This window comes from Micropterus dolomieu, linkage group LG12 (genome assembly GCF_021292245.1).
Source record: "Micropterus dolomieu isolate WLL.071019.BEF.003 ecotype Adirondacks linkage group LG12, ASM2129224v1, whole genome shotgun sequence".
NCBI classification, from domain to species: domain Eukaryota; kingdom Metazoa; phylum Chordata; class Actinopteri; order Centrarchiformes; family Centrarchidae; genus Micropterus; species Micropterus dolomieu.
Window position 1 is genome coordinate 22,261,971 of NC_060161.1, and position 23,109 is coordinate 22,285,079.

The 23,109-nt window shown below is 41.2% G+C and overlaps 2 protein-coding genes and 1 long non-coding RNA gene across 6 annotated transcripts in view; 1 reads left to right on the top strand and 2 right to left on the bottom strand.

The window, feature by feature from the left end:
* Positions 1-18,464, bottom strand: part of agfg2 (ArfGAP with FG repeats 2) — a 19,699-nt gene extending 1,235 nt beyond the window's left edge. Inside the window, exons 1-13 of one of the 3 annotated variants that reach the window (XM_046064362.1) lie at positions 18,404-18,464; positions 11,585-11,678; positions 10,258-10,373; positions 8,358-8,502; positions 7,863-7,983; positions 7,667-7,771; positions 6,080-6,112; positions 3,815-4,069; positions 2,616-2,688; positions 2,440-2,483; positions 2,211-2,303; positions 902-1,021; positions 78-148 (exon numbers count right to left, since the gene is read on the bottom strand). In XM_046064362.1, the coding sequence (XP_045920318.1) occupies positions 78-148; positions 902-1,021; positions 2,211-2,303; positions 2,440-2,483; positions 2,616-2,688; positions 3,815-4,069; positions 6,080-6,112; positions 7,667-7,771; positions 7,863-7,983; positions 8,358-8,502; positions 10,258-10,373; positions 11,585-11,678; positions 18,404-18,423 (1,290 nt within the window). In that variant the 5' untranslated portion in view covers positions 18,424-18,464. Of the gene's footprint in view, positions 1-77; positions 149-901; positions 1,022-2,210; positions 2,304-2,439; positions 2,484-2,615; positions 2,689-3,814; positions 4,070-6,079; positions 6,113-7,666; positions 7,772-7,862; positions 7,984-8,357; positions 8,503-10,257; positions 10,374-11,584; positions 11,679-12,909; positions 13,376-18,403 lie in introns of those variants that run through there. The other 2 variants (XM_046064360.1, XM_046064361.1) reach the window with 2 other exon arrangements.
* LOC123980151 overlaps positions 1-23,109 on the bottom strand; it is a 28,672-nt gene that overhangs the window by 1,235 nt on the left and 4,328 nt on the right. The gene's annotated exons all lie outside the window — the stretch shown is intronic.
* Positions 16,531-23,109, top strand: part of acap1 (ArfGAP with coiled-coil, ankyrin repeat and PH domains 1) — a 20,957-nt gene continuing 14,378 nt past the window's right edge. For both annotated transcript variants that reach the window (XM_046064347.1, XM_046064348.1), the window contains exons 1-4: positions 16,531-17,104; positions 19,967-20,024; positions 22,557-22,676; positions 22,900-22,953. In XM_046064347.1, the coding sequence (XP_045920303.1) occupies positions 17,052-17,104; positions 19,967-20,024; positions 22,557-22,676; positions 22,900-22,953 (285 nt within the window). In that variant the 5' untranslated portion in view covers positions 16,531-17,051. The remainder of the gene's footprint in view (positions 17,105-19,966; positions 20,025-22,556; positions 22,677-22,899; positions 22,954-23,109) is intronic.

Consider the following 23,109-nt stretch of genomic DNA (forward strand, 5'->3'; position numbering starts at 1 on the left):
CACACACACACACACACACACACACACACTTCCCATGAAGTGCACCTGATGCCACTTGTTCGTAAGTTCGCACTCACCGTAAACGGGTTCACCGACATCGGCCGAGGGACTTTGGGCTGAGAGTCGGGTGCAGGGAAGGAGGCAAAACCTGAAACACACACACACACACACACACACACACGACAGAAAAAAACCCTGTTCAAGTGGTGTGAAGACGGCATTGAAACCAGAAACCGCAGATGAGAACATGAGCCACAGCAGCGACTCTACCCTCAGTGTGTGATGGTATTCCTGGGCTGCTGATGCTGGTGGTCACTGTTCAGATAATGAAACATGTGCGGTGTGTGCTGGGGCCTTACCGCCTCTCAGTTTTTAGTCTGCAGCCAACGCACATACAGCATCAGTACTTGTCACACTGGCAGCCACAGCCACACTGTGTGTGCATGTTTTCTTTTTGTCCTCGTGTTTGATGTTAAATATATGGATGAGATGGTGTAAGGCTGACCAACAGAGATAAAATGTTATAGTGTATAATATAATATATTAGAGTATAAGGAAAGATGGTTTGTTGATGTATGGTAGGAATCTAAATGAGTGTAGAACCTTATTTAAAGAAAAATGTAACCCAAAATTAAAAGATCTTTTAGCTATAGAAAGCAGGTTTAATGTTCTCCCTGAAGAGGAAATGCTTAGTTTTATTGCTCATTATAGCTCTTTATCACAGAAGACATTTTGGCATGTCACAGCAGGAAAAGCACAGGTGTAAATAATAAAATGAACAATGGCTTGATTCCATTTAGCTGCTTCAGAAACAGAAACTCAAAATTTAAACCAAATACTACACAATCCCAGAACATCAAATATTGGACTTCAAATAAAAAATAATTTTAAAAAATGTTACCATTGGCTTCCTGGTTGCTGGCGGACTCGTGAGGAAATGCATTCTGGGTGGTGGGCGCTTGGAAAGAGGCGGACGGAGGAAAAACGGAGGTCGGCGAGGTGACAAACGCGCTGGAGTCACCTGGAGAAAAGGTACACCCACACACAGTGAGATCAGACACAGCTAAGTGGTCCATGTGAAAAAAGATTGTTAGCTACCTCTGAAGTTAAACAAACCAGGGAATTGTTTTCCTGTACGCGACCTGAGCTGTAATCAGCTACCTGATTGCTCAAATGTAAAATGAATGCATCAATAAAGAAATAAATAAACGTAACAGAGAGAGTTTTTAGTCATTGAACAGCATGTCAGCGGAACATGAAACAAAAAGCCTACAATTCAACCTAAATGAAGAATAAAGCTTCCAATAACAATAAATACTTAATGTTTCCTTGTTTTTCCAATGGAGCAGAAATTATTACAAAATTACAAACTCGCTAAATAAAACCTGACCTTATTTTTTCACCTGAGTTTCTTTTTAGGTGTTTGTATTAGTATTGTGTTTTATTCACCTTCACAACATTAAGGACGTCCCTCTTTCGGACTTCTTTGGAAAGTAGATGCACCATTGTGTGCATGATTTATTCACTTGTTTTGTTTATTTGTTTTTTTACCAAAAAGTAATACATAATTGCTCACAAATCAATAATAGTAAAAACTGAGTGTAAAAGGAGATTAGGGCAGCACCTAACAATTATTTTAATAATCAATTAATCTATCCATAATTTTGTTTGGTCCGTGAAAAGTCTTTGTCAGACCAACAGTCCACGACATATTCAATTTAAAATAATATAAAACACACAAAAACTGTATATCACATGTGAAAAGCAGAAACCAGCAAGTATTTGCTTGATTAAGCAACGGAAATCATTAATCTAATATTCAAATTCAACAATTGATTAATCGGTTAGGCAACTAATTGATTCGATTCTTCTTTCCCTTTAACAAACAGGTAATAAAAAGCTAAATCTTGCTGTAAGATCTTAAGACTTTTTCTGGGTGGAATAATTTATATAATCTATATAAGAATAATAAGACTTTTTTTTTTTTTTTTTTTTTTTTTTTTTACATACAGGATCAGTATTATGTTACCTTCAAAGTAATCCAAGAAACACAAAATACTTTCGCTAAAACAAAACCACAACTTTTGATGTTAAAGTCATCATATTTAAAGGTATAACAAGGTTAGTCCTAAAGAAAACATACGTAGTGACATTTTCCCCATCTCAAAAGGAAGTAGCAGAGTCTGAAGGACCCCGACAATGAGTCTCACCTCCTGATGCGTTGCTGAAGGGGTTACTGGGGGAGAGGGCAACGGGCTGCTGGGAAGCAGAGCTGGAGCCGGAGCTGAATGGGTTGGGGAAATCTGAGACACACGGGGAGAGAGGGGGAGAACCAACACACATGCGTCCTAGTTAGACGGCTTTAAAGATGAAGGAGCTGAATGTAAATACAGAGCATGTTGGCAGGAGCGATCAATGAAGTTCGTGCTGGTTACCTACTTGCAAAGGTTTGGGAGCTGGAGACTGTATCGACACCGGGGGAACTGGGGGGGAAAGTAGAAAAACAGCAGATCGATATAGGATACGACCTTTAAAGGGCTCCACGCACAGGACATTTTAATACCTGACATGTTAAACAAAAGCTGATTTGACAAGTCTGTTTTTTTCCCCTCTACCTGGCAGGAGTAGAGCTGGAAGAGAGCCTGCTGCCAAAGATGGTGCTGTACTGCGGAGGACCAGCAGGTGGAGCTGCAAGCAAGCATTTCACACAGACCACAGCATGACTTCAGGGCTCTAACAAGAGCTTAGTTAAGAGATCAAGTGCTACTATTATGCTGAAATGTGAGTTAAAAAAAAACAAGAGTTTAAACAGTTGATCAAAACAAAAGAGAACAAAAGCATTACAAATCCCCTGAATAAAATATCGTCCCTGCGTTCAGCTTGATATGAGTCAAAGTGAGTCGGGGCACAAAATCAATAACCTCATTACTCTGCCAGGCAGGGGAGGCTGCACTGAAGGTGGAGAACAACAAAGCTTATTGTAGAAAGCTTGAGGCCTTCTCACATGAATCCTATGCATTAAAACCCGCCGCCTTGGTTATTAGACAAGTACAGTTGATTTAAAAAAAACGTATCAACAAGGTCCTTTGAATCAGACTGTGCGAGATCTGGAGCAAACAGAATGAGCATAATTCAGCGGCTGAAAGCCTTGGCATTTAGAGTAAGGATGTTATGCAACCTAGCTGAGCTGGCCGTGACAATCTGCATCACAAGCACACTCTAACTCTGCCTCTCTATCTATTAGCTTGTGGTGGAAGAAGTACTCAGGTCCTTTACTTCAGTAAAAGTGCCAGTATAACAATGTTAAAATACTTCATTACAAGTACAATCAAAAGAAGTAAAGGTATGAACAGCAACATGTACTTAAAATGACCCGTTCTGCAGAAACATTTATTCTAGAAAAGAAAAAACTATTTTGAATTCATTTTGTGGAATATGTTTTTTCCTTTTTGGGACTCAAACAGTTATTAAAATGTTACCATCTCAGCGGTTCAGAGGGGAAAACTGCTAACAACTCATACATCTGAAACATGACAATGGATCCCAGCTGTTGAAATGTTGGGAGCCACTGGTTTAATAAGTTTATGATGTGTTTTCATATTTAAAATCTTAATCTGAAAAGTAACTAGCAACAATATCTGTCAATAAATGTAATGGAGTATAAAGTCTAATATTCCCATCTGAGAAAGTCTGGCATTGTACTGGAGTATGAGTATAAAGTTGCATAAAAAGGAGATATTCAAGTACAACTATCTCAAAACAACAGCAGTTGGAACATTAAAAGCATCTCCTCACAAACTGAAATATTTCCCACCTGTGGCTGTTGATGTGTCGGAGAAGACGCTGTCCAGCTGTAACACCGCAGCATATCTATCCTGGGCGTTTCCGCTGCTAACTGGCGGTGTCGTCTGGCCGACGCTTCCAGGCTGCTGCTGTGACAGAGCCTGGGGCAGATGCTGCTGCTGCTGCTGCTGCTGCGGCGGATGGTTCAGACCTCCAAAGTCGACGCTGAGAGACTTGGGGAAGGCCCTGAAGGGCCCTGTGGTGCCCGAGGCTGATATTGTACGACCTGACAGCGAGAAAACCAGACTGAGCTTCGGTGCAAAGACAGCAGGGGAAAACTGTTGCAATTCATGAGCAATTCACAATTTGAATCTTCATTCACAACTAATTCTACAGGTAGCAGTTTAAGTGAGCGAGGGCTGAGCAGAAATCATAAATAACTAGTCATGAAGAAGAGAACAATTAATTAAAAAGTTATATTACAGAACATAGCTGGAACATGATCATATCACATGATTTGCACAGGTAAACTTCATGTGCTGACGAAGGTCATGAACTGATCACAACAACAGCCACTATATGGGCCTTGAGATGAGATTGTTCTGTCAACTGCTGAGTAACCTCAAAGGGACTATTCTGGAGCTCTCAATCATTTAGCATGATCTTCATCCACATTTTGCCAAGCTGTCATGGTATTAATTGTAGGTGTTAAAAATCTCATTTTTTTCTAGGCACTGGCAAACTTCATCTGCTGAAGAAGAAGAAGATCATGGGATACGGCTGAAAGGCCCAGAACAGCTATTGAACAGACCAACAATCTCACCGCAAGCGATATCCTTTTCACAGCTGCTGTTTCAGTCAAAGGTCAAGAATGAACTGTGAACTTCAGGAGGTTCATTTAGTAGCAGTTCTGGAGGTTACAATCAGATCATTTGATGTTCATCAGCAGATGAAGTTTGACAGTTGTAGATGTTAAAAGTTCCATTTTTTCTCAGCTCTTTAAGAATTTCTCACCAATGTTGGTTTAAAAGCTGAGGTTCAATGTTTATTCTTGGAAACAGCAGTTGAAAAACACCACAAAGTCCATTTAGTAGGTATTCTGCAACAAGTGCTCAGAAATAAAACCCTGAATACTGAAACAAATTAAGGAACACTAATTGAGTAATTTTGTGCTTTATGAGATGAAATCCGATTTTATGCTAGTACATGTTTTAATACCAATTTATAAATTATAGGATTATTCATATGGAGAAATATAAAGTCAAAAGCTATCAGCGAAAACACATAAAACAGTCCATACACTACTTAAACAAAGCCATCTGTCTCATGCTATTTTAACATTCTCATGCTACGAGGCTTGTCAAATACAGGATTAGCCTGACATATCAAGTAGCATGGACGGTCATCACGGTTAAGCATTAACAACACAAAATCGAAAAGGCACAGCAGCGAGCCAATAAGTTCTTGGATTGTTTTCAACAGCACAAACAGTAACAAAGGCAGGGATTATTTGCAGGTAGCAAGCTTTCCACAAACACTGGCAAAGAAGCATGCTAGTATCAACCAAAATTGTTAGCATGAGGATCCAAATGAAAATGATAGTTTTTTAAAGCTTGGTTTCCTCTGTCAGCTGAGGAGTCAGTGACAGAAACCAGACCAGACTTGACCTGATACAGATAATCTGAAAACATATAGCATGAGAAAGTCAAGCTGCATGTTTTAGGGATATGATCATATACTTCTGTAGGGCTGGAGATAGGGCCTATCTTTGCATACCTGAACTATCTAGAATACTTGTTAGGGATGTTAATGCGTATCGTGGGATTACAGCTGCGCCCTACATAGTTTTTAAGTGCGCCAACGCCAACGTGGTGAGAAATATCAGCGGCCCTCTGCTGACGGGGGCAGCAGCAGCAGCTATGGCCTAAAAATAGCATTACTTTAAACTTGTTCTTTTTCCTCTGAGGGAACAGCGTGTGCATCTCTCCTTGACCCTCCCAGCCTTCAGATCTGGGCTTTGAAGTGGAAAAACTGACTGATGAAGAAACATATCGACCACAATGGCAGAATATGACACCTGCCAGCCGTGACTCGGGCGACTAAAAGAATATAGAGCACTGTCTTCACTCAAACTGCTCTAAAAGTAAAGCCAAATTCACATGCACGTGAGGCACGGTCAGCGCCAGCACGGCCCACAGATTGGCCATTAAGAAATGAATGATACAGCATGGAAGAGCTTATTGATCTCAGCCATTCAGCACACACTCAAATGCATCGGTTAGTGCCTGTATCTTACCTAAAGTGAAGTGGTTTTTGAAAGAGCTACTGACTACGAGGCCAGGGAAAGAGAGGAGAGTGAGAGAAGACAGACAGAGACAGAAGAGAAAGAGGGAAAAATTGAGGGAGGAGTGGAGAAAAGAGAGGAGAAAGTGTCACTGACGTCATATGAAATTGCTGCCCCTGCTGTTGTCTGTGGCCAGCTGCTATTCATGAAGAGCAACCCAGTGTGCTGATGATGACATAGAGCCATTTTAAACCCACATTATATGGATAAAAAAAAAAAAACACTGTCAAGCTGAATATCACGACTGAAGCCAAGTCTCTCTTTGTCCTTCCCCAAAGTGACACTAAGGGCCAACCGTGATGAGCGGACGGTGTCATCAGCGAGAAAATATTCAACAATCTGCACATTCTGGACAACACGCTGACACTACACACTGTCATATTTTACAGCTAGAGGCCCACTGAACAAGATAGAAAAGGATACAGAATCTATATATATATTTTTTTTACAGAACAAAACCATGTCGCTGGATCATCTTCCTGTGCCACAGAAGGAGGAATTGGGATAATGAATATCAGAAATATCACGCCAGTTAGCAGTTATTTGTGTCATCTTCAGTGTGCATCAGGCTAAACAGTTCAGGCCTTATAACTAGTGGTAATTTGCCAAAACTTTTTTCAGGAATAGATTAAATCTGCTTGAAGGGTAAGGGGCTAATATTATTCTTATTTTCAGCAAATCCCAATGAAAGATCTAAACCAACAATGTGTCTGTCTCTTACTACTTAATTGCTTTTCGTATCTCTCAGCCCCAAGCCCACTGGGTACTAATGCAGTATACTTTCCTGAAACAGGTGGGCACAGTAGTTTCTGTAAATGTTACACAAACAGGGAGGGAAATAGTGCATTTTTAGGGACAATTTTCAGCAGTGGATCAATACACATTTGGTGCTCTAGTTGGGTATTTACAACAGAGGGACAATCAATGTGGTTAAAATACACTACAGTGCTTGTATTCATGGTAATGAAGGAGGATGACAACCAGTGCGACGGTATGTTTTTAATAGAAAATGATGGCACAGAGGAATAAGATGTTATCAGGCTTTAGCCAGACAGGCAATGCTTGTTAGTTGGAATAATTCATTGTTGGTGTAGGCCTTTTAATGGGATCACGGGACAACAAGAAAAAATATAAAATGTCACCAGAGTAATCCATTAAGATGAAGGTGTGATCCAGGTACCATCACAGCCACGTGTTCTGGACATGTCTTTGGCTGGAGGATTTTTGAACAGGGGTTTTTAACGCCCCCTTAAATGTAGGTGGCACAGGTATTGATGCTAACCCTGATGACAGCCATATTGAAAGTGGTCCTTTAAGATCACAGTTAATGTATAAAACCCACTATCCCAGTGTATGGTTTTATATTGCGTTATCATTATATATTAACATCTTTAATATCACAAAGCTTTTAATTTAAACACAGGTACATTACATGATATTTACTGATGTATGTAGAATGTGTTGTTCATATGTGTGATGCCATTTTCAAGATTAATTGAGACCAAGAAGGAAAATAAGGGGATCAGTGGGGGGACAGACCTGAGGGGCGCGGTAGGGCGGGGAAGGAGGGGCCGTGGCTCTGAGCTCCCAGTGCTGATGACAGGGAGCCTGGCCGCTGCCGTTCTATCCCACACAGGGTGGGATCTACATCAGAGAGAGATAACAAAATAGGTGAAGGGATTGATCACATTCAGTCCAAAAATATCAACTCCTCTGATAAAGATCAGCCTCAGACCTTTCAGAGAGGGATCTCTGAAGCTTTGGGAGCGCGATGGCCGAGCGGTAAACATGTCCGTCCGCATGTCAGCAGGCGAGATCACAGGAGCTCGATCCCAAGACGGCAGCTGGGACTGAGACTACAGGACAAGAGATGGAAAGAAAAAAGAAGCAGATGGGAGGTAGAAAGAGAGACACAAAGGCAGAAGAAGTGAGTCCCTTTCATGTTTTCTCAATAATTTATAAGCTTCAGCTTTGATGTCGAGGCTACCTGGCCCTCTCGCTGTCCGACCCATCAGTCTCTGTCTCTCTGGAGCAGCGTGGAAGTGAAGTCAGGTCTTTAGACACTCTGAACTATTTATCTGCTTTCACTTCCTTTCACTTCCTCTTTTTCTACCACACCCGCACTTACTCTCTTGAATCCTCATCCTCTCACTTCCTCCCCTCTCCCCTCTGACTTCATTACTCTCTCAAGCCATTACATGCACAATTAGGACGCATTGGGCACTCTCACCAGTGGCCTTGTGGACCTGGCGTTGGGGGGAAGGTTATGCGAGGGGGCCTGGCTCGCTAAGGGACCATGTGAAGGGGGCATGGCCTGGACCCCTGGGCTCCAAGGACCCTCGACATCCCTCCGGTTCTTACTTTTGGAAAAATGCCTGAAAGAGTTATTTCAGATAATATTAGTCTGTGTTCAACCGCCCTTATGAAAAGCACAATTAAGGCTTGACATTTAGTCAGTTGTCCACCTATCAAACATCATGACAAATACATTTCTAGGGCTTGAAAATAGACCCAAAATAATGCTTTTATTCCCAGCATTAAAGCAGTTATTATCCTTGAGCAAATTTTTCTGAGTAGGCGTCTCCATTATAAACAGTAAATGTCTAAATTTGGAGCAAACGTCATCAGTTGTTTGGATCAAATTTTGTCCTCTTAGGCCCTTTTGCTTAGTCTTGTCTGAACTTGTGTTCTTGTGGACTTGTGAAACATCAGTCGCAGCCCAAGTACTGTTCCAGTTCAAAAGTACGCATCTTGCCAAGTACAGTCAAATACCCGGATGTGTTCTCACTCCCCCCGTTTTACCGAACCTGCATTGGGTGGTGACTTGTGTGAACTTCGGATAGCCAAGTACTCCCAGAATGCAATTTGCGCCAAAAAGCGGAAATGTCGGTGGAGAAAACCCACAACTGTAAGTTATAATACTGCTGTTATTGTGTCACGAATGCAGTTTTAATAGTTTTTTAAAGCTGGAATATAGTTGTGTAAACTCCAAATATGTGGTCGATTTCTCAAAACAGAGCCGATTTGAAAATTTGCAACGACATTTTCGGAGGTGTGAGGTCCCGTCCACTAATGGAATTGCTGAATGACTGACTGTGTGCTCCCGTTCCTGGGAGTTTGTACTCCTGAGCAGAACTTGCCTTGCTGAAGTCTGAGCTTTAAAGTACAGAAGTCAGAACTTGGTTAACTCTGTATGGAGAAACAGAATAAGAGTCTACAGCCATGCTAGCAGCTCTGTAAAGTGCCACAAGCTAAATGCTAACATCAGCATGCTAACATGCTCACAATTACAATAACAAAGCAGCTCAAAGGGCTTTACATTAAATTGTAAAGCCCTTTAAGATGCAACAATAACAATGCTACCACACTGTTGAGCAGGTGTAATGTTTACGATGGAAGTTAGTTTTGCAGGTCTTTAGTCATTATCCAATGTGTAGTATGCTAAAATTCTTAAAATTCATTGTTGGCATCTTAGCATAGCATGTTAGCATGCTGACATTTGCTAATTAGCACTAAAAACAAAGTAAGACTAATGTGAATGTCATTAGCTTTGCAGGTATTTAGTAATAATCCAAGGTTTTGGACAAACTGAGATTTTACCTTGTCATGGCACTGCATGAAAAGTGAGCTAAGTGCTAATGTCATCATGGTAACATTCTTGACAACGTGTTTTAGAAGACATAATGTTTACTATTGTTTGCATCTTTAATTCAGCATGTTATCATGCTGACGTTTGCTAATTATCTCTAAAGACAAAGTAAGACTAACGGGAATGTTATGTAATTGGGGGGCATAAATATTTGCACCGAATTTCACAGCCATCCATCTAATAGTTTAGATATTTCAGTCTGAACCAACCGATTTAGCCATCCCTAGAGCTACGATGCTAGCACAGATAAAAATCATTGGTTCCAGCTTCTCAAATTAAACTTTTCTTCATCTTACATTATTTAAAACTGGATATTTGAAGATATAACACTGGGCTCTGAGAACTTGGGATGGACATTCTATCCATCAAATACTGAATCACTTAATATAAAATAATTGTTAGTTGCAGTCCTTTTCACCTTAGAGCATTTACTGCTACTGCCTGATTACATCACCGTGTGAAATGAAACCAAAATCCTCACCACTTTTTCTTCTCATATTTGTCCTGGAGGAACTCTTTGAACTTCTGAGAGTCCTTCATGTCTGAGCAGCCGTCTGTCTTTGGGTCAAACACACACAGCCAAGTCCTCCTCCCGACCTATACACACACATTTAGCCAGAGAACAATTCAAATTTGCAATAATTAGTCAGGTCATGCAGCATCGGAAAGGGCCGGTGTCTAAATCCTTGAGCATAAAACCCCTGCCTTTGTTTGACATTTAGTCTCAGAGAAAAACACAAACAGATTTTGTCTTCAGAGTCAGAGTGTGGCAAATATTTCTGGCTATGAATCATGACTAGCCGGATCACTCTTCAGAGGATGATGTGGGGGAAAAAGCTGGACAGCGCACACCTCTGCCTCTCCTCACCTATACTTCACACACACACATCCTGGCCGACAGGGAGTTGATAAAAACAGCACTCATCTTGACAGCCTGAAACACTTCATCCTTTATTTGTGTGATATAAGCCCAGGAGAGAGCGATGCCTACACCACTGGTTTCCAAAATGGGTGCTGCGGGGTGCCTTTCTTTCATGTTTCATTGCACATTTTTAATAAAGTTTCACCACATAAAAAAAGGAACTGACTTCCTTTTTATATTTATGTTTTCAAACTCATCAAAATGGAAGAAGTAAGCATTAAACATGAAAATTGCCAGATTATAAAACTCTTAAAAAAAAAAAATGCCGCAGCTAAGATTGGTGGATCGGGGTTGTCAGTCGTCATGGTAACGCAAGTGGCAGCTCGATCGATGTCGATGTTTGACCATTTCAAAAATAATTTGGTGACTATTTTGATCATTGTTAATTGTCACATAAGGAAACATTTTTGATGAGGATTCCTTACGTTTGTAGGGCTTTTTTTTAAGAAGTGTGATCAAGCTATGTACTTAGTGGGGAAGTTTTACAGTTATGAAGGGGTTCCCCCGGTTTTAAAACATTTGGGAACCACTGGCTACACACACACACACACATCCAGAGGAACTAGACTGTAGTTTGGGTGGGACACACAGTGCTGGTCCTTTAGTTTCTTGGCACGGTGTGAGCTGTAGCATTCTTCCTCCCCCAAAAAGAGCCATGAGGGACGTTTCATATTCTGCATCAGAACCAGACAGTTGAGTTAAAAACCTAAACCAAAAGAACTGGGACTAATGACCTTGGATGACTTTGCAATTGTGAATGAAAAGAAAAAACTGATTTAAATGCATTTATGTCACTACGAGGTGCTGCCTCAAGTCCTGCCTTTAAGCTCATCTGAAGCCCCCCTCTGAGCTCACTTGGAGCCTACGACCTGTGGATGTCACTCACCTCGTTGCCATGGTTTTGGAGGAACTCCACTTCCTGTTGGGAGAAGGTTGTCATGGAGATTGACTTGACCCTATGGGGAGGGTTGAGGCCTCTCCTGGGACACAGAGGAGAGAGAAAGTAAAATTGGGCAGAAATATTAAAGACGCCTCGAGGGGACACAGCAGGTGGGAGAGGAAACATCTGACACGTGACTGTGAATTTAAGGACAGAACTGGTGTGAAAGAGGCGCCACACACACACACGCACACACACACACTTGTGATAGATAAGTGTGTATTTCAGTATCCAGCAGAGGTGGGACCAAGTCAGTGTTTTACAAGTCACAAGTCAAGTCCCAAGTCCAGGCCAGTTGAGACAGGCAAGTCCCAGTCAAGTCTCAAGTCCTAAACAAATCATAATGTGCATAATGTGTGAAACGTAATAATTGGTGGAAGCCAAAATCGTAATCGAGATTAAAATTAGATTCATTGCACAGCCCCATGTTTATGCGCTTCTTAAATATCATAATTTATATTTGGACTTGGGGAGGGTGTCAAGTCAGTTCAGTCAAAAGGGACAAGTTCAAATGAAGTCGCGAGTCATTGGTGTTAAAGTCGAGTTGCAAGTCTTCTCTGATTTTGTCAAGTCCAGTCTAAAGTCCACATAACTGTGACTTGAGTCCAGGTCATATGACTGGAGTCCACACCTCTGGTCCAGAACCTCTTACTGTCTCCATGCTGGGAGGTGGTGGTGGCGGGTGGGGGACACACAAAGTGGACACTGCTGTATGTGTGCAGGATTGCCCAATAAAGTGCTGAGACCGTCTTCCTGGGGAGTGTTGGGACTAGGCTGAACATGCATAACAAAATGTGACCGCACACGCACGCACACACACACACACACACACGCGCGCCCACAACCGAAGACGAGCCTGGAGAGAGAGAGAGAGGGAGAGAGAGAGAGAGAGAGGGTAGAGAGAGGCAGTGTCAAACCTGCACCGTGACGAAATGAACCGTAACTCAGAGCTGGAAAATGACCAACTAGCGGTTTCTCGTTTATGAAGCTGTTGGGAGAGACACGCACGAGAGAGAAAGAGAGAGTGACGCGTAAATCAACGTGTGGCTGTTGCACCGCACCAACACTCCCTGTTAACGCTGAAAAAAATACAATAACACGCTGTAAATCTGGCTGTGGGTGGTGCATGGTGCAATCTCAGGGCCTGGCACTTCTTTAATCTACTGCTTTCTATCAGTATCTGTTGGTCCTCCTCACGCACTGATGCTAAAACGTGCAGTAAATAAACCCAGGAGGCGCGGCAGGGTTTTTATTTTTTTTTTTTTACTCACAGCATTCCGGAGCACGACGTGCAGACGAAGCTGCCCACCGTGATGTCGGTGTAAGTCACTCCGGGTTGGTTGCACTCGAAGCAGTGTTTGTTTACTCCGGACTGGGCCAGCTCACGGACCTTGCGGGCGCAGATCTCCTGGTTGTCCCGGTGCTTTCGGTTCGACATTTTATTCCCTCCCGGTTCCTGGCACGCAGGTTCGGTGTAAAGCCGGTAACCCTCCGCTGTCCTCCTCCTGAATCCCTCTCCGTTTACTACATGGAGCACTTCACGGCCGCATTGTGGAAACGCTGTCATGCGGCTTCGCCCCTCAAAATGCGAGACTACGCGGAGGAGAGGCGCGTCAAGTCACGCACAGTGAGCTGCACGCATGCCGGAAGCATTAGAGATTTACTTCAAAGTAAGAGCAAGTGACAGGTGACGCTTTAGATAACGGTCATTTTTACTTTTAGGTTGCCTGTTTCTTTAAAAATTTGTTCCAATATAACCGCTGGTTACCTCATCAAACTGTTTGTAGGTCAAGGTATTTTCCAGTATCTCTGTGTGTATTCTGTGAATCATTACTTTGACATAAAGACTATGAGATAATGAATAAATGTCACAGTTATGTTAGGGAATATATATATTTACAGGTTTCATTTTAACTGTGAACTAAACAAAGGTCCACTTAGCAGCTGTTTTTGGAGCTTTTTCTTGTATTATTATCTCCAACAAGCAGATGGAGTTTTCCCCAGTTGTCCCAGTTGAGATGTAGATGTTAGAATTTCCATTTTCTTCAGGTCCATGCTGGCTTAAAAATTGAGTGTTGCGTAAAACCATGAGATGTGATTGAAAGCTTCATAACAGGCTCTAATGGATGTTTTTTGTCTTGTATTTATTTATTTGTTTGTTTATTCAGAAATGCCTGTTTTTGACTGGCCTGTTTATAATCTGCTTTGTGAAATACCAAGGATGGATTACAAACCAAGCAAAGCAGACAACTGCCCCCAGGGCCCCAGACCCCCAGGGGGCCACAAAGACACCAGCTTGTCTGTGTAGCAACAACTTTGTCTTCGGTAACATGTACCAGAAAAGCACAATATAATCTTAAATGATGAGGGTTTTGAGGTTGCTGTAGATTGATGATGCGTTAAAAATGTAGTTTGTCTTTTGGGCTTTTATGCTTTTATTTGATAGCTGACAGTAAAGAGATTACGGGAAACGAAGGGAGAGATGGAGAGACGGGGAATGTGATGCAACTAAGGTCGTTGGCCTGATATGAACCCAGGATGCTGTGGTTTTGTAGTTAGTGCTTTAACCCCTCAGTCACCAAGGTGTCCCTAAAATCTAGTTCTAATACTTTTAATAATCCAGTTGACATTACAGTGTGTTTACTTGCTGCATATGCTTGAACAAATGTGCGTTTGATCAAAGTGATAATAGGGGCCCAGACTTCATTTTTACATGAGCAGGTTAATCTGTGTGGTGCAGTTTATTTTTATTATAACCCAGTCATGGGTATGGGTGATGGGCAAAGCCCTCACTGGGCTATCAAAAATCTGTTTGTGGGGGAAAGGTGCTACAGGTTAGATGTTGTCTCGAAAAATGTAAGACAACAGCCGTTTAAATTCCAGCCAGGCCTTTATTTTGAAAACCTACGATACCTGAAATTCTGTGTGGTTTGACACTTGGACAGATGCGCAGGGATTCTCCTGTCAGAGACATGTAAGAGCCTGTCTAGAAGCCAAGTTTGACATCGTCTGACAACCGCTCACCCTAACAGAACCGACTGTCTGACTCTGCTGCGCCATTTACGCCCTCGTTAGTAATTTGTGGCGCAACGCTGCGCTTCTGACGCTCCAGCGCGCTCTGGAAAGGACCGCTTATTTTTAGAGCGCAGATAGGGACAGCAGGGGAAATGAAAGACAGTAAAGTTTCGATTACTATAACGGAAAATTTAAAGTTTATGAAAAGCTAACCGAGATTCTTCATTGTATATTACATAAAGTAGGCTACAGTTTGTTTGTGTCTTTATATAAATCTGTTTTTGGCCGTCAAATTTTCCCACGGACCTTTTGTGACTGGTATGTTTTTAAATACGTTATTACAAAGCTCTTTGTCCTCACAGAGCTGGACTATTTATTTTGATAAAGCGTCTTAGCAACGAAACAGACGAAACTACGCCCTTCCCGTGACGTCTGTGAAGATATGTGAGATTGATCACTCATTGGCACACAGACAGAAACAGTGTGAGCAGTGCGGTGGTCAGTGAAGGCATCACAGTACTGTGATCATCTGACTGATGGACTCACGGAAAAAATTATCATCTGCAGCATGAACCAAAGTGCAGAAAGAAAATGATCAAAACAAGTCACATTGTTGTCAGATGAGCTAAGCCTTACAAGCCCTGCAGTGACTGTTTCTGATCAGCAGGGGGGGCCGCACACATCCTATGATAGATAGATAGATAGATAGATAGATAGATAGATAGATAGATTTGTATTATGTTTGTGCATTGCAACACAACACTCTAGCACTAGCAATAACTAGCACAGACAGACAAGCCTGTTGATTAGCTGTAATTACACTTCTCTGCTCAGCAGTCAACCACAGGCTTCAGGCTGTCTGTCTGCACCAGCCTGTGGCGATGATGACAAAGTGCAGATAGCTTATTTAATGTTGCCCAACACTTTGAAATTGGTTGTTTAGTCCTTTTTTTTGTAAGACCTGGGGATTACGGAAGACCCTTACTGCCAGAAAAAAAAGTAAAGTTGTTGACTTAGTCTTTGTGTCTTATGTTCGACTGAGTAAGTCTTAGCTTTTAAATAGTATTTCATATTCTGATTTAGTAAGTCTTAGTCTTTGACTTAGTATTTCTTAGTTTCTACATAACAAAACCACAATTTTGGTTTCCCCATAGTTTTGACTTTGTATTTTGAACTTTTTTAGTGAGCCTTTATTGTAACGTAATATTTCAGAGTTTTGACTTACGTTGTCTTGTAATTTTGACTACGGCATAGGCTTTTCACCTGGTATTTAAAAACTTTAACTCACAATCTCATAATTTAATAAATCTCAATTTACCATGAGTAGGCCTATTGTTATTTAAATCATGTGTGATACTAATCTATTTTCACACCTTTCTTGGCAGGTATGGACTTCCATACATTAAATTTCTTCACAGAGGGTGGCTTTTTAGCTTATAGGCTGCCTTCTTCACTTCACTCACCAAAAGCAAAACAAACAAACAAAAAAAGGTTGCCAAGACAAGAATACACACCCAGTGAAGTGTAGGCCTACACATAACAGTAAGTGAAAAGGGGAATACACAAACAGCAACTGGAGAAACCAAGTGAGAGGGAGAAAATGTCCACATGGCCTGCTGTCATAATATCACATATCAGATTATTGGCAATGAGACTCTCATATTTTTATATGATGATGCAAACTAATAGATATAGACCAAAAAGTATATTAGAGACTTTTTAGTCTTACCTTTCATTTTGTGCAGTTTCCTACCTCAAAACTACAATTTACCATGAGTAAGAAACCCGGAAATAGTGAGATTGGGGGTTGGACCTCGTGTGTGTGTGTGTGTGTGTGTGTGTGGAGTTAGAGGGTGAGAGAGAGAGAGAGAGAGAGAGAGAGAGAGAGAACGAGCAGTACTCCAGTCTGCACCCTTGGGAAGAAACATCTTATTCATTTGGGAATATCGATATGTATTAATCAGTAAGGATAGGAAGGATAGGAAACTTTCTGCAGCATCCTCTCCCCCGGCACACGGACCAACCTGCTTCTTATTTTTTACTTCCCGGATTTAAAGGGTTTCAACGCGACTAACATCTCCCTGCGTTCATTCATAAGCGGTGACAAGTCGCGTTCTGGCTCGGATGTGCGACAGAGGAGCTTCAGACCAGGCACACGGTGTCCCCCCTTCAATAGAAAGGAGTAAACAGGGCGAGCTGCGAGAGGAATACAAATTGTACCGGTGAAAGAAAACGTCCGACAAGAAGAATGAGTCGAGCTGCCGATGTGGAGCGTTAAACCCCGAAAAGATTTAGTTTGTACTTGTCAGGCCGATCCTGTCCGCCTCCAGCCCCAAAAGAGGATTCAGAGGAGTCTACTTTGTTGTTTTTGTGTGTGATCTACTAACTAAACGGTGGAATGACAGTCAAGCTGGACTTCGAGGAGTGTTTGAAGGACTCCCCGCGCTTCAGGTAAGAGTTTCACCTGTGCTTTACTGCTGATAGTGATGTAGTCAATGAAAAGGGAGGCTGACAATGCAAAATACCAAAAAAAGTTTAAAATCTGGATAGGAAAGGTGGATAAACCCACTTATCGTGATTTTAGAAAAGCAGTAGGCCTATATAATTTCATTGTATTCCTTTTTGAGCGTCTACTCTGTCACATCCTCATGTTAGTGGCTTTTCAGACTCCAAAAGTGACTTTCTCTGCGTGTAAAAGCATTTCATGTTTCGTAATTACTGCTGATGCTAACTATCAGCAATCCCTCTGGGTCTGAGGTCAAGCCATGTCCTGTCACTGCAAGTGTTTGGGGTCAATGAAAGAAACAAGACACTACAGGGAGGTCTGCAGGGCTGAAGAACCCTGCTCCGACGCTGCTGTTCGGGGGCTGCATTTTGATGTGTCACTGAACCCACAGGAAGTTGAAATTCAATATTGTCATTCAGCGTCTGTCTCCCACAGATTTCTGTTGATCACTTGTGCTTTTTTCTGGTATTGTAAAAAATCTAACTAAACTCAAGCAAATGTCCACATACTAGAACATTAAAAGCCTTTAAAACCTCAATGAACGCCTTTAAATTTCCTAACTGTTGTGAGTAGCTCTGCTGCATGTCAGCTATCAATCTTCTTTCAACACAGAATCGACATCTGGTCAAAAGGGAAGTATAGTTAAATTGGTTTTGCAAGCAGCTCTAGAGAGTTTGGCAGAATTTGGGTGTGCCCTCAGTTTTTGGCACCCTGCCAGCACTGCTTGGTGTCATCTCTTCCAGCTGATTTGACATATTTCAATCCAGACTCCTAGCCCATATTGAATTTATGAGGCCTGCACAGTGGTGGAAAGTTTGAGTTGTGGCAGCTGCAGCGGCGAGGTCTCATGTCAGGCCGAGAGGATAGGAAGGAACGAAGGGAAGGGATGGAGGGGGCTCATAGATATAGTCAATCAAACAGATAAGCGGAGAAAGTGACGGAAAACACAGGAGACAAAGAGCAAAAATGTGCTGCCTCCTGTTGCTCAGTAACGCTGGTGTGGGAGGGCAACAGGAAGTGAGCCGAGATGTGCAGAGGTGATCAACAGGAGAGACAGGAAGTGAGTTTTCTGTGGGGACAACCACGGCGGAAACTCAGCTTTAGCTCTGTCTTAATTTGCTCTCTGTTTCGCATGCATCCTAAAGAATGTGACGCTAATTCAGAGAGAAGTGAAAAGCATGCGCCTCTTTTTATCTTCCTCAGGCCTCCTCTTTGTCCTTTCCTCTCCCTTTTCTTTCCCTCACCTCCTTAGCTGACTTCTCATTTGGTCGTATTTCAAGAGGACATGACCTCAGACTTTGATTCAAACATCCCCGTACTAACAAACACAGAAACACAAACGGTTACTGTCTGTCCAGGCCCTCCTCTCTTCACTCAGTCTCGCCTCTCTTTTCTTCTTCCTCTCTCTCTCACTCTCTCTGTCTCTCTGTATCTCTGTACTGTTGGTGGAAGGCAGCGGAAACCACATGGTTGAGCTGTTGGTAAGAGAAGAGACGAGAGACACTGGCTGTTACACCAAAAACTGACAAACTAGCCATGCACAGGACTTGTGTGGGAGATGTTTGAGAAGGCCAGCTCTTGTACTTGGAACAAAGCTTATAGGGACTATTGATCGATTATGAGCAACAAGTATAGCAGTATATTTGCTTTTACAGTCTAAATACTTACAAGAGGGCCCATTCTGCAGGCCTGCAAAACATCTCCACGATGCTGTTCACATTTTATTTTGAACTGCTGCCCAAGAGTTCAGGTTTCTAAAAATACCAGAAGTGTCATGCTGAATTACAGTGAAGTGATGAGGATGCACAGGAATTTTGCATTTGCAGTATCAATGCAGCCATGAGTGCTGTAGCTTCACCGAAGCATTAAAACAACTAAATACACAGCGCTGTACGTGCAGTATATGCAGACCTGTTTGAAAGCCCTAGGGGAAATGTTATGGAGACAAATCAGGGTCATATGATAAATTACAAATTATAAATGAAAAGAAAACAATTGAAAATTAAAGTTGAGTCACGAGCATTATATTAAACCCTGAAAACATGATTATGCAACACAATTACTTAAATAAGTTACACCTTTTTTCATAGTTGAAGATGAATACTAGTTATGCAACTAGTTATTTTCATTATTGACTGATCTGTTGATTATATTTTCAATTTTTGTTACTCCGTGACAGACAATAAAGTTATCTTATTTTAAATGCGCTCATCTGTAGTCCCTGGACAGATGTTACATAGTCACCTTAAAAGAAGAAAATAAGATTTAAAGTTATTGAAAAAGTTCATAACCCCTTAGTGCAAAAAATAAAAAGACACTATTACTGTTTGTAAAGAAAAATAAAAGTTAAAAGAAGGATACCACACTGTTAGCTACAAATTAAAACGCACGCAATGCAAGAACATGGGGAATATGAGTTGAAGTTAATAGAAATATTGTATGCGCTAAATGAGATGACATAAAAATTAGTAGTATATAAAAATATTACACAAATAGTTAAATTCACAGGGATGCTAAAGTGAAAATTCGATAAGTTTGAATACTGTGCACATTTGTCATATTTTCTTGTTAAACGACTAAAAACATTAGTCAACAAAATTATTTAGTTTTTTTGTCAATAGGTTTTCTGTCGATTGACAAATCATTTTATTAATAAATCAATTGAGTCAACATTTGTCACATTGACATAACCTGTGGCACTGATTTCTCTCCATAAAGGTTAACGTAAATAATGTGTTTATTTTTCTTTCTTTTTTTTTTGTGACCTTTGACACAAAGCTCTTTGTGTGTTTGTTTGTGTGTTTCAGGGCTGAAATCGAAGTGGTCCAAAGTGATGTGAGTGAACTCGAGACGCGATTAGACAAGGTGAGATACTTGCACCTACACCTACACACACTTTTATAATATCTCACTCAGTCACAGCTCTACTTTCAAAAATGTTCCCTTGGACACACACACACACAGACAGCAGTTGTTGGACATATGCTCATCATGTGAACAGGCTGTGAAGTGAGAGGTGGGCGGCGGTTGAGGTATTTCTCACCTGACAGTGAGCAGGAAGTAACTGCAGGTGCTGCTTCCCCATCGTATTGTCCTGCAACAGAGAAAAACTACTAGTTTGTTCTGCTTCCATACATTAACACATATTCCCTATTGTGTATTTGGGTGTTTGCATGCATGCGTAACAGTTTCAGATCTATTAATCTGATAGAGAGGTCACATGTTACGTTTCTGTTCCTTGATGATACTTAAAAAGCATGATCATAATGCCGTGTCACTCTGTGATGTTTGTGAATCTCTGGTACTGTTTATAAAAAAAACAAACAACATAGAAATAAACCAGAAGTTCCAGACAAAGCACTTGGCTCATTTAACTTTCCCTGCACAGCATCATAAAAGTGAGTGAATAATGTGTTGCAACGGGGAGATGCAGGGATTTAGAAGAAACTGGTCTAACTGGGTTCAAGCCCTTCAGGCAAGAAGTGAGCAGAAAAAACTGACGCCTTCCCTGCTCCAGTGTTGCCGCTCTGTCTTTTGCTACTGAACTCTGATCCTACTGTTTAAGAAAGAAAGAGAAAGTTCCCTCCTTACACTGGACGCTTTTAATATAAGAAGGAATCCTGTTTTTTCAGTTCTTCCATGTCCTGATAGCCTACCGGGCTACACTGTATCATGGTCTAACATGTCCGATATGCGGACAGATTAAAACTACTTGAATAAATGTTTAGACCATGCTAGAAGAAATAGCCAGATCCTTTACTGTATTAAAGGTAATACCACAATGAAATTATCTAAAATAATCAGTTAGAAATAAAAGTCCTGCATTCAAACTGTTCAAAATGTTAGTACAAGTTTTAGCAGCAAAAAATTCTTATATTGTTATGTTATTACATTATTGGATTCTGATGCATTATTGCAAACGTACCATTTTAATGTTGTGGTCCAGGTGTAGCTAGTTTTAACTTATTTATTTATTTATTTTTTTTACATACTACTGTATGTAATACCTACATATGTTTTGTATGTAAAATCTAAAAATTTTCAAAATAAGTAGTATAGCTATCTGATCAAATGGAGTGGGGTTAAAAGAACAACATGTCCTTTTGAAAAAATAATAGCAGAAGTATAAAGTAGCATAAAATAGAAATACTCAAGTACATAAAACCACCATCCTACTGTTGAATGTCAAAATGTCTTATCAGACCTATCAGCACGAGTAAATGCTGGATAAGCTAAAATAAACTGTGGTATACTAAAGGTGCATTCACATCCACACAGGTGTTTTCACTTACTCCTGCTGATTAGACCTCATAAAGGTGTGGTTTGTCCATTGCTAACATGTGCAGTAAAGCTAACTGAAGAGTGAGGGAGCTGTCAAGTAAAGGGAACCTGTGTAACTTTTGCTTAAGATGGACTGTTGTGGCCACAAGCAGCAAATACAAGAAAACGGTAAAATGTAGCGTTAAAAGTGGCACAAGAGGCAAAGAGTGATAAAGTCAGTGACTCTGAAATGTCAGTTACACAGCAATATCCATCTGAAATTTCCCAACATGAGCCACCAGTCACCAACTCTGCAGTTCCCCTGAGAAGCTCTGTAGCATGTTTCAGCGCATTGGTTTGGCTTTTTGGTCCAAACCATTACTGTCTGGTTCACTTTCACCCCTCTCCTCTGTGTTGTTCCCAGGCTAAACGCTCTAAAAGCAACTAGCTTGTGATTATAGTGGAGTGTTAAGCAGCTTGAGCCAGATATTTCCCTCAGGAGGTGGTGGAGACTGAAAAGCTAAAAAGCTAAAAGACGTGTGAATATTGGACATTTGTCAGGTAGCCAGAAACACGACTCTAAATAAACGCTAAAGTTGCTACTGTTTGCTTACACAAGGTTAGCCGTAATAATTTTATGTCGATGTTGTGTTTACAGCTTGTTCTACTTCCAAGTGTTGTTGCTGTAAATAACTTGTTTTAAAGTGTGACTGTTCTAAATGTAATCTTGTATAGGCCTACAGCAACTGTCATCTTTAATATCTGTGAACTATGTACAAAAAAAGCCCTAAACTCTTTGTTTTTGTAGAATAAACTATTGGTGATATATTGTTATTAGTTTTATCAGAATCATAAAACCCACTATTCAAAAAAAAAAAACATCCAGTTCTTGATCTAATGCAGTTTAATGAGCTCCAGAAAGTATTTAACAGAAGCCTGAGGTTATTTTCAGCATGCGCAGTAATTACGCTCGAATAACCTCTAACTCTGGCTGTTTTATTGCCTTAATGTGTGGACTCCTGGAATAACTCCTCCATTATGTTTAATTATTCATACTGTTAATGACCAGCCGTTAGTCACCTCAAGTGTCTCTTGTTTGAGTATTCAGTATAGAAATTGCATGTTTGTGTCATCCAGCTTGTGAAACAATGTCAGGCCATGCTGGACGCAGGCAGGGTCTACTGCCAGACCAGCAAGAACTTTGTCAACGGCCTCCGGGAGCTGGGACACCACTGCTCCGGGGATAAAATGATGGAGGTGAGAGGAGCACAGTCGTCGGAGAGTTATTTCTCATTTTTATACTCAGATTATGCCACATTTACTCAAAGAAAGTGTTTATAACCTTTTAAGTACATATTGTGGGTTTCAGTGGGACTAAATTGATTGAGCTGAAACTGGGAACACAATCTGCACTCTAACTACCATACAGATATTGTTGTTATAGATTAAAAAGAGTCTAATTTACGATGTCTGTCTGCAGGAGTGTTTGGACAAATTTTCCAAAAAGCTGTCCATCATCTTGGACGCGCAGGGGGTGAGTCTGTCTGTCTGGGTCTTTTGACTTACTGTCTTTGCACCAAAATCTCCATCCTGGTCATGACGCTTCTCAGCCCCAGTGTGTGGTAGCGTGGTCAAATAAGGCCGCAGCACGCTGTTGAAAACATAACATTTGACATTCAACAGCTCTCTG